This window comes from Monodelphis domestica, chromosome 1 (genome assembly GCF_027887165.1).
Source record: "Monodelphis domestica isolate mMonDom1 chromosome 1, mMonDom1.pri, whole genome shotgun sequence".
Classification (NCBI taxonomy): Eukaryota; Metazoa; Chordata; class Mammalia; order Didelphimorphia; family Didelphidae; genus Monodelphis; species Monodelphis domestica.
In genome coordinates this window covers 348,808,758-348,820,766 of record NC_077227.1, presented here as the reverse complement: position 1 = coordinate 348,820,766, position 12,009 = coordinate 348,808,758, and the positions used below count along the sequence as shown (strand labels likewise).

The window sequence follows — 12,009 nt, the reverse complement described above, 5'->3', positions numbered from 1 at the left end:
CAGTCTGAGGATGGATAGAATATAGGTATGGAGAAGAACTTGAGTGGTACCTCCCTCAGACTGACCCTAAAAGTCACTTAATCTTGCAAAAGAACACCACTTTTCACAACATTGAAGGAATCAAATGAGAAACTAGTGTGTTGCAAACAAAGCACTGTAAATGTCAACTTTTTTTTTCCCAGAAATTAAGTTTTTGCTTGTTCTAAGCAGAATTGGGAGCAATGAGTGGAAGTGTAGAGATGGAATTTGAGAACTTGTGTCTTGTCCTGTCTCGTGTCTGGGTCGTGGGGAATTTGGACTAGTCACATTTCTCTGAATCTCAGTGTCCTCAATTGTAAAATGAGCGGGTTGTACTGGGTAGGAATCTCTACAGTTACTTCCATATTTTAAGTTTTTAATCCTCTGATCCTAAGTTACAAAGAGACTTACAAAGTCTAAGAAAATTTATTCCCAATCAAAGCTGTTTGGAAGTGGAATGGGAATGAGAAACCCAGAAGTGCTTTGGGAATGTTGTAGTTGGGATTTCTGCTTAGATAGGGATTAGATATGACCTCTTGAAGTTGCTTCAAATTTGGAAATCTATAGAGAATAAGTATTAAGCACCTGCTATGTGCCAGGCACTTTATAAATACAGATCTTCACAACCTGCAAGGTAGGAGCTGTTTTCACCTCATTTTACATTTAAGGAAACAGTTTAATGACTTGCTTAGGGTCCTATTCCTAGTGAGTTCCTGAGGCCATATTTGGACTTGGTCTTGACCCCTTGCTCAATACTATCCACTATGCCTAGCCAACTTAAATTTGTTGGACAATCCACCCCCACCCCCCCAACTCACTTCCTGTCCCCATTTTAATTGGCTAAATTAACCTTTACTTAAAACATACAGTATTTGGGCAAATTTATTAAAAGATAAAAATTCACATGTATATATATATGTGTGAGTACATACATGATTGTACTGAGGAATGGCTGGAGACTGCACTTAAAATCTATTCAAACATATTTGGAGGGGTTTTTTCCCCAAGAGAATTTTTAAATTTCCCATAATTTTAAGACTTTACGAAAGGTTCTTTTGTCTCTGGGAGAAAATGCATCTGAAGTAACAACCAACCTGTGAAAATCATGATGTGGGTAATTAAAGTCATAGAATGTCAGTAGGTAATTTAATGACCTTATTTGTACCTTCTGTGAAATAGGGAGGAATCAGAGACCCTGATGGGGAAAGTGGCTTATCTGAAATCACTTCAAGACTAGTCAAAGGGGGGATGTCTCCTTCCAGTACCTAGACCAAGGTTCTTTGTTCTCCATCTTTGCCTCTCCAGTGATTGAGGAAAGAACTTACAGTCCTATTCAAATGCCACTGGTTGCCATATACTATTAGTGCAATATAGATCTAGGAATCATTTTAATATAGTAGAGATTTTCCATTCTGATGACAAGAGGAATTCATCTCCCATTATTTTTCAACATAGTTAATGGTTATAAGTTCTGGAACCTTGCTAGGGAGATGATCTTATCTAAGGGGGGAAGTATCCCAGACATCTCTCAAGCATTTAAACAAGGAGACATTTCTCTTACATAGTATATAAAGTTGTAAAAATTTCTCCCCAACATGAAAATATACCCAAGAGAATCAAAAGTAATTCCAGTTTTGAGTACTCTTATCTTAGCAAGAAGGGCTATTCAACAAAGCTTGGTAAATATTAGCAGGAATAGATCTAAAGCAGCTACTTGGCACCATAGCATGGATCTGGGGTTGGGAAGACCTGAACTCGGGTGTGGCCTTGACTAGTAGCTTTGTGACTTGACTGGACAAGTTACAACCTGTATTTGTGCCAGTTTCCTCATCTGTAAAATGGGGTTAAAGCAGTTTAAGATTTTTGTGAGGATCAAATTGGGATAGTTATTGGTATCCCAAATGGAGTGGTTGGTACAGAGTATCTGATACATAGAAAGCACTATATAAATGTTAACTATTGCTATTATCCAGTGAGATAATATTTGTAAAGTGTTCAGCATGGTGCCTGGCATATATTTCAGTTCTAGTTGCAGAACCATAGAGTGGCAGAGTTGGGAGACAGAGCATCTAACCTAAACCTTATATTGTGGAGGAGGAACTTGGGGTCCAGAAGAGGGAAGACAATCTTAGAAGTGTTTACTGTCAAGTTAAAATATAATATATCAGTAAATGCAGCCTTTGATAGAAGCTTTGTTGCTGGCTATAAATGGATGTTAAATTTTCTTTCCTTTTGTGTCTGTATTTCTTGCTCAGGCTTGGGATATGCTGTAACTTGGAGGGGAAAGAACATTCCAACTGTTGTCAAAATCTCTTTGATGGGTATTTTAAAGCATATTATAGTCCAAGATTGAAGTAATGTGGTGGAAAAAGTTTAGGTCTAGGAGTCAGGAGATTCTAGGTTTGATTGTTCATTTTGTGACCATGGGCAAGTTACTTCTCATCCTCAGTTTCCCTTTAAAATGGAACGGTTAAAGCAAACCTTCCCCAAGTCTTCATTGGTATATCCCTTGTGATCCAGATCCAATTTCTCCCCAGCTAAAAAAGTTCTCTGGGTTGCTGAGATAAGACTTCTGTCCTTGGAATATGGCTAGTCAATAAATATTAAGTGTCTTCTTTGTTCCAGGTACAGTGCTAAGCACTGAGAATAGAAAAAAGAATGGCAAAAGATAGTTCCTACCCTCCTGGAGCTTACAATCAAGTGGGGAAATTGGGGGGGGGGGGCGACAGATAAATATCTGCACAAGCAAGCTATAATCAGGAAAATATGGGGGACGATACTAGAATTAAGAGGGATTGGAAAAAGGCTTTCTGTAGGTGGCATTTTAGTTAGAACTTAAGCCTAGGAAGCCAAGAAGTCCACATGAGAGAGTCTTCCAGGCATAGGAGAAGGCCAGAGAAGGTATCCAGAGCAAAGGAGGGGGAGAACTGTTTGTAGAACAGCTGCCATTGGTGAGACACCACATCATTAGGCTAGTCTTGAGATGATAGGCAGGTCATTCGTTGTGTCCATATTCTGAAACAAGACTGGCAAAACATTATTTAATGTTCATTTTCTGCCAAAGAACTTTAAAAAAAAAAAAAAAGCTATCCTATATGAAGCACAGTGAGGAAGCTAGATAGTGGATAGAACACTCGGCCTAGAGTAGGCAGACCAGAGTTCAAATCTATCCTCACACCAATGAATGACCTTGGGCAAGTCACAACCTCTGTCTAGCAGGCAGCTTAGTGCCTCAGTGGATAGAAAACAGCCTAGTCAGGAAAACCCAAGTTCAAATCTGGACTCTGCCAGTTCCTAGTTACGTGACCCATTCCATTTTCTTTGCCAGTAAAATTTCCATGGACAGTATGGTCCACAGGATCATGAAGAATTGGACACAACTGAACCACATATAGCATGATGGTAAGGATTTGGAATAGAGGGATGTTTGGCCCAAATACTGTACCACATTCTGCTTATATATCTGGGTCAGCCACTTCTCCAGTCTGGTTCTGTTTTCCCTTCTGCAGGATGAGGGGCCAGCCTGGATGATCTCAGGTCCTTGGTACCATGAGCCAAGGTATAAGCCATTTAAGGGCAAAGAGCATTTTTTCCTTTGCACTGTGCTTTCCAGGAGTTAGGATGCTCAACAAATGTCAATAAAAGATAGTAATGTGGAACTGAGGAGGGGTAATTTTTGTTCTTTAATTCCTTATCTTCTCATTCTAGATGCCGAGTTTAGGACTTCATAGGATTTAAAGCTGGAAGGAGCTATGCATACAATATACACACACATGTCAATCTGCCCATTCCACAGGAAATTGAGGCCCTCAATTATGAATCAGGGTTCAAGCTCAGGCTAATTCACTACAAATTGATATGCCATGTCATTTTTAAAAAATGTTATATATAACACTTGATGTTTTCTTTGTTTTTTTAAATTTATTGCCTTTGTTTTCATATTTACTGACATAATATTAAGATCCCAAAGTCATTCTCCAGCCCATAAGGAGGCATTGGAAGAGGACTTTTAAGTGAATAATCTTATAAAGCCAAAACCCCAAAACATACCCAAATAAACAAGTGAAAAATCATGTTTTCATCTGCATTCCTACTCCAATAGTTCTTTCTCTGGAAGTGGCTAGTATTCTTTGTCCAAAGTCCCTCAAAATTGTCAGATCATTGTATTGCTATTAATAGCAGTCTATCCCATTTGATCATTCCATAATATTGTTACTATGTACAATGTTTTCCTGGTTCTGCTTATTTCACTCTATCGGTTGATGAAGTTCTTTTCAGTTCTTTCTGAAATCCTGTTCATTCCTTATGGCACAATAGTATTCCGTCACCATCATATACCACAATTCGTTCAGCCATTCCCCAATTGAGGGACCTCCCTTTAGTTTCCAATTCTTTATCACTACAAAAAGAGCAGCTGCAAATATTTTTGTGCAAGCAGGTCTTTTTTTTTTTTTGGAAGAGTACTTTTAGGAGAAGACTTGTGAATCTCATATCTGCAAAATTACACAGGAGGCTGTCTTGCCTATCGTTAAAACAAAGCCGCTTTAGCTAAAATCACTGCAGTGTCAGAGTTGTATTTCATTGATTTTCTTTCTCTTGACATTCTTGTATTATAGAAAACAGACCAAGACTTTTTCACTATCTTTTGCATTCATGTCCAACACTTGTGATGAGTGTCACCTCCTTTAAGGTAGTGGAAAGAACCCTAAGAGTAGAAGTAGGAAACTTTAATCCTAGTCCTGGCTCTGCCATAAACTTGCTATGAGTCTTTGGGCAAGTTTCTTCTCTGAACTTTAAATTCCCATCAATAGGAGGGGATGCACATGATTTTTTGAATGTTTTATTTTAAAACTTTAACATGAAAAGATTTTAAGTTCCAAATTCTCTCCTTGCCTCTCCCTCATCTATTGAGAAGGCAAGCAATGTTATATATAATCAGTTATACATGTGAAATCATGCAGAAACATTTCCATATTAGCCAAATTACCCAGAAAAGCAAACAAAAAACAACAAAAAACCAGAATAAAACTAAAGTAAGAAAACCATAACACAATTTGCACTCGAGTTCATCAGTTCTTTTTCTGGCAGTGAATAGCATTTTTCATCATGAGTCTGTTGAAATTTCTTTGGATCATTATATTGATCAAAGTAGCTAATTTCTTTTTTAATGGAAAATGAACTGGTTTTTATTTTTCACTCAGGATTCAAAAAAAAGCTTGGGTTTTGATGAAGAAGCAAAGATACAAATACAAGCTAGAAATACCTGATGATCTGGATAGACTCCTGATTCACGAGATCAATTATTGATAAACACTTGTTAGGGTAGGGCTTGGGGGAATGTAATTCCCTGAGAATATTGTCAACATGCTAATTTGCAAAGACAAGACCAAAGCTCTCAAAATGAAGATTAACAAGAGTATTTGGGGGTGAAACTGTTAAAAGAGTTCCCCTTGAAAATTGTGCTACTGAGCTGAGATTCTGTCCCACACTGGGCATCTAATTAAAACATTTTAAAGGCACTAGACCCCATCTTAAGAGCAACTCCCAAAGTAGCTCATTCTTTCATAGTTGATCATCATTACAAAATTGCTATTGCTGTATACATTAATCCTTCTCACTTTGTATAAGTTCATATAGATCTTTCCATGTTTTACTGTAGTCATGATCCTTATCCTTGCCTTAATTCCTTTTTTTTTTAATCCTTACCTTCTGTTTCAGAATTGATTCTAAGTATTGGTTCCAAGGCACAACTAGGTAATTGGGCTTAAGTGACTTGTCCAGGGTCACACAGCTAGAAAGTATCTTGAGGCCACATTTGGACCCAGGTAACATCCTATCTCCAGGCCTGGCTCTCTTCCCACTGAGCTACCTGGCTATCTCATTGTTTCTTATCATTCTTATCATTGTTTCAGTAGCACTTCCATCACAATCATATGCCACAATGTTCAGTCATTCCCCAGGTGACGGGCATCCCCTCAATTTTCCAGTTTTTTAGTACCACAGAAAAGGAATTCCTACAAATATTTTTTTAAATTTAGAATATTTTTCCATGGTTACATGATTCATAATCGTACCCCCCACCCTTTTCTCCCTTCCTAATCCAACAAGCACTTCCACTGGGTTATACATGTATCATTGTTCAAAATGTATTTGCATATTATTCCTGTCTGCAATAGAGAGATCCTTTAACATCAAAACCCTCAACATATCCCTTCACATTACCTGATTGATCACATATTTTTCTTCTGCATTTCTACTCCCACAGTTCTTCCTCTGGATGTGAATAGCATCTTTCTCACAAGTTCCTCAGAATTGCCTGGGGCATTGTATTGCTGCTAGTAGAAAAGTCCATTCCATTTGATTGTACCACAGTGTATCAGTCTCTGTGTATAATGATTTCCTGGTTTTGCTCCTTTCTTTCTGCATCACTTCCTGGAGGTTGTTCCAGTCTCCATGGAACTCCTCCACTTTATTATTCCTTTGAGCACAATAGTATTCCATCACCAACATATACCACAGTTTGTTCAGGCATTCCGCAATTGATGGGCATCCCCTTGTTTTCCAATTTTCTGCTACTACAAAGAGTGCAGCTATGAATATTTTTGTACAAGTTGTTTTTTTTCTTTATGATCTCTTTGGGGTACAGACCCAGCAGTGCTATGGCTGGATCAAAGGGTAGACAGTCTTTTTTAAGTCGCATAGGTACTTTTCCTTTCTTATTTGATCTCTTTGGGTTACACACTAGTAATATCAAAAGGTAGACACAATTTAATAGCCCTTTAGTCATAGTTCCAAATTGTTATCTAGATTGGTTGAATGAGTTCACAACTCCACCAGCAGTTTATCAGTCTATTTTTCCTCAACCCTTCCAGCATTTACCATTTCTTTTTTTTCTTACAGTACTACCTTTATTGGATGATATAGAAAATATGAAAATACATAGACCATGAATCTTATTTTTGACATCTTATTGAGGCAGGATCAAGGTCTGAGTGCACTGGCTACTTTTTTTTTTTACAAGATATACATTAGATAAAGACAAAAAATGTTTAAATTCAGTAATGGTAGGACATCTGAAAACAGCTTAAAATCTATTTTTTCTAAGATTTGGAGATATAATTTTCTTCTCTATTGATACTAAAAGTCATATTTTAACCAAATTATCTATAATAAAATATCCATTTATAAATAATACTTTATCCTCATTTTAGATACAAAATAGTTACGGTACTAAAAAGTTTATGAGAACTCAAAACTATTTTTCTGACACTGGGATATTATTGTCAATAAAATGTTGGATTGAAGGCACAGGTCAGGTATACTAGACTAATGGAAACAGAAAAATGAAGATAAGGGCCTCCAAAATTTGAATAAAATAACTTTTTTGAACAAAAATTTCAGTAAAAGAAACTTCTATCCCAGCCTAACTCCCTTTCCCCCAAGAAAAGTGATATGAAAAGTATGGTTCTAATATGCCTTGAGCTATGTATTTAGGGATCCTATTGGTAGATTCTTTGGAATTTCTTTGGATTATAGCAAATTGGGAAATTCCTAGATAATCTCAGTCTGGTCTAATACTTCCCTTCAATCTAATGGCTGTGGTAAGAGGGATTATGAATGAGTTTTCCATGAAGACATGCCACTTTATTGGGCTTCTTTTCAATTCTATTCTCTAGCCAACATCTAAAAAATAATCCATTGGCAAATTTAAGGTTACATGAGCACTACTCTGTACTTCCTGTAATATGTCAAAAGCTAAAAAGGGCCTATAAAATGAAAACAATGGCATCTATATATCATTGTTGCATTTATGTATTATGTATATATTTTTGTTTAATATTTGTTTTTGGTTCACCAAAAATTCTCATACCCAAACACAACCATGCACAAATAAAATGGCCAATCAAAAGATATTTTTCTGAGTGTAATGGAGAGTGTAAAGGTGACTAAGATGAGGATAGTTATGCCCAAAATGGGTAATCTTACTTGAGAATTCTGTAAAATGTCTCCAGAGATGATGAGAGAACATCAGCTGGGGAAAAATTCACTGTCGATCTGTGGTTTCTGCTACATCTTACTATAGTCTTTGGCAATACTAAATTGGACAGATATAGAAGATACCAATGCACATATGGTTTAGAGCTAGGGGCTTGGGACTTTTCTGTGTGCAGTGGTTAGCATTTCTTTAATGTCTATATACACAAACAATATTTATATTGGATGTCTCTAGTTTATATTATCGTAGTTGTTAAAAAGACTTCATAGATATTTGATGCTAGAAGAACATCATGTGGTCTAAAAAGAGACAGATAGGAGGGCAAATATCAGGGTGTCAAGAAATAGGGAGAGTTTAACTTGTGATCCTGCTCACATATACTAGTGAGTAAGCAGAGAAGAATGATTCTGAAGCGTTAAATCCTGATTATCTTTCCTAGCCTGTTGGACTTGTGGAAATTTGTAAAATGTAATCAGCCAAATAAATCTACTCTCTTTTGCCAAGAGGCACAAATGATAATTGTCTTCCTTACTTAACCATAAAATCATTCCAGAGTCTGTTCAGATAAAAGCTGGCCTTTCCTTACTAACAAAAGGCTTGAGGTGAGAAAACTTCGCTCGATATGTTTACCACAAACCCATCGAAGTTGCTGATCAGTCCGGAGGTCAGTGAGTTCTTTGATATCTCTCCAGCTACACTGGCAAGCATAGGCTCGTGTGCCTTTCTGCTTTATCATCTTTGCTCTCAACTTGCTGAATTCAGGCATGTTATTCCTGAAAAACAGATAATCACAGGATTTATCCCACATGTAGTCATCAAAGCACGAAAATCACAGGCTGTACAGCGCAACTGGTCACATGTTTTCTGGGCAGTGTTTGTTCCTATACCACATGGAGCAGAGCTTCCTCCAAGGTATACTGGACTGCATCTTTTGCCAAGCATTTGAATAGAAGTTCTGACAGATGTGTTATTTGAAGATTTAGATTTTAATTTAACAGGATTTCTGTGAAAACAGGGCTCTTCAAAGATTTCATTAATTAGGCCATCAAGATCATCATCACCTTTTGATGATGTTTTAGTTGATCTGAAGTCATCGTCGTCGTCGTTGTCCTCGTCGTCTTTGTCATAGTCCTCCATCTCTCGGTCGGTGCTGGTCCTGCTGCAGCTCGTTGTGGTGCCCCTGGCCGACGGCCTCTCGAGATATTCCGGGCTCAATGATTTGGGCCCACAGAACAACTTGGACTCCACCTCATCCAACAGTTCGTCAAGGTCCTCCGCCATCTTGGCCGGTCCCTGCCCTTCTTTCCACCGTCCCCTGCTCCTTTCCCATTCCATGCTACTGTCATCCCATGGTGCCTGCTGTTGCCTCAGCATTTACCATTTCTGATAGGTTCGTGAAATGGTGCCTCAGAAATATTTTTAATTTGCACTTCTTCAATCAATAGTGATTTCAAGCATTTTTTCATTTTCCCATGATTTCTTCTTTTGAAAACTGTTCAAATACTTAGATAATTTATCAGTTGGGGAATGGCTCTTATTCTTAAAATTTTATCTCAGTTCCCTCTGTGTTTGAGAAAAGAGGTCCTTGGCAGAGAAAGTAGCTGTAAAATTTTTTATATATTCATTGTGGCATCTTTTTTCAAAGCATAGTTTCCCTCAACTCTTTTAATTTAATTTCCTTTATTTTATCTGAGATTATGATTGTTATGCCTGCCTTTTTTTTTACTTCAACTAAAACACAATAGATTCTATGCCATCTCCTTTTTTATTTTTATTTTTTCTATGTTGCATGGTGATACAAATTTTAATATTAATTTTCTGATTATAATTAATTATGATAAATGGTTAATATTAATTTTCTGACATTTTGCAATCCAATATTCTCTTTCTCCTTTCTACCTTTCTCCTCTACTCCCCTACAGGCAATGTAAATTATATATATATATTATTAAATAATACATATTTTCCTGTTCATCCTGTGAAACAAGATATATATTGTTTACTTGAGAAAAAATTTCTTGGAGGAAATAAAATGAAGAATGTTCCTTTTATGGTGGTGAATATCCTTTTTCAACATAAGTCCCTCAGAGTTCCCTGGATCCTTGCCTTGTTAATAATAATTAAGTCATTCACAGTTGATCATCATACATTATTGTTGTTACTATGTACAATGTTCTCCTTGTTCTGCTCACTTCACTTTGCATCACTTCATATGAATCCAAGCTATTTTGTGATTCTCTTGTTTGTAATTTCTTATGGCACAAAAGCATTCCATTGCAATCATATATGATTATAATGGAATGCCATCTCCTTATTTTAATTCTGTGTCTTTCTGTTGTAAATGTTTCATTTGTAAACAACATATGGTTGGATTCTAATTTCTAATCCATTTTGCTATCTGTTTCCATTTTTTGGTTGAGCTCATCTGATTCACATTCTTAATTATGATTAATAACTCTATTTCCCTTCATCCTATTTTCTGCTTTTCTTTCTCTCTCTTTTTTTGGTAACCTTGTCCCTCCTCAATAGTCTGTTTTGCTTCTAACCACTGCCTCCCTTAATCTTCTATTTTGTCATCCTCTCCCCCACTTTCTTCTTTCCCTCCTATTTCACTGTTGGGTAAGATATATTTCTATACCCAGCTAAGTTTGTGTGTGTGTGTGTGTGTGTGTGTGTGTGTGTGTAAACATATACACATATATCCTTTAGCTTTTGAACTCATTCCAATGAGAATGAGGTTTAAGCATTATCTACTTTCCCATGCATTCCCCTCTATGGCAAAAGCTTTTTCTTGTATGCTTTTATTTGAGAGAAATTTCCTCATTCTACTTCTCCCTTCCCCCTTCTCCCAGTGCATCCCTCTTTCTTATCCTTTCATTTTCTTTAGATCACCTCAAGATTATTGACTCATATCTGCACCCTATGTCTTTATAGATTACTTCTAGCTGCCCTAATAATGATAAAGTCCTTAGTGATTATATGTATTATCTCCCCGTATAGGAATATAAATAGTTTAACCTTATTGAATCCCTTTTGATTTGTCTTTCATGTTTACCTCTTTTATTCTTCCCTTGAGTCTTGTATTTGAAAGTAAGATTTTTCATTCAACTCTGGTCTATATGTCAGAAAGGCTTAAAAGTCTTCTATCTCATTAAATATCAGTCCTCCCCCTCCCCCCAAAAAGGATTTTACTCAGTTTTGCTGGATGGGTTATTTTTGGTTGTAATCCTAGCTATCCTTTGCCTTCCAGATCATTATAATCTAAGCCTTGTCCTCCTTTAAGGTAGAAGCTCTAAATCTTGTGTGATCCTGACTGTGGATCCATGATATTTGAATTATTTCTTTCTGACTGCTTGCATTATTTTCTCCTTGCCCTGAGAACTCTGGAATTTGGCTATAATATTTCTGGAAATTTTCATTTTGGGATCTCTTTCAGGTGGTGATTGGTGGATTTTTCCCATTTCTATTTGATCTTCTGGATTTAAGATGTCAGGTAGTTTTCCTCATAATTTCTTGGAATATGATGCCCAGGCTCTTATTTCAATTATGGCTTTCAGGTAGCTGAATAATTCTTGAATTATCTCTCCATTTATTTTCCATGTTAGTTATTTTTTTCCTGTGAGCTATTTCACAATTTATTCTATTTTTTCATTCTTTTCACTTTGTTTCTTGGTGTCCTAAGGAGTCATTAGTTTCCATTTGCCCAATTCCAGTTTTTAAAGTTATTTTCTTCAGTGATCTTTGGTATCTCCTTTTACATTTAGCTAATTATGATTTTTGTTGTGTGTGCCTCTTTTTACCATAGGCTAATTTTATTTTTCTAAGTTATTTCTTCAGAAATGTTTTATGCCTCTTTTACTAATCTACTAATTTTCTTTTCATAATTTTCTCACATCACTCTCATTTCTTTTCCCTCTACCATTATTACTGTCTTTTAAAAAAAAACCCAAACTCTTCCAGGAAATCTTGTTGGGCTTGTGTCCAGTTAGAATTTT

The 12,009-nt window shown here is 36.5% G+C and overlaps 1 protein-coding gene across 1 annotated transcript; it reads right to left on the bottom strand.

Moving 5' to 3' along the window:
* Window positions 1-8,504: 8,504 nt before the first annotated feature.
* On the bottom strand, window positions 8,505-9,481 carry LOC103096114 (cilia- and flagella-associated protein 418-like). Its single transcript, XM_056811453.1, is given in 2 exon segments — window positions 8,505-8,836; window positions 8,839-9,481. Coding segments are annotated over 2 exon segments (828 nt in total). The 5' UTR covers window positions 9,389-9,481; the 3' UTR covers window positions 8,505-8,558.
* Window positions 9,482-12,009: the final 2,528 nt, after the last annotated feature.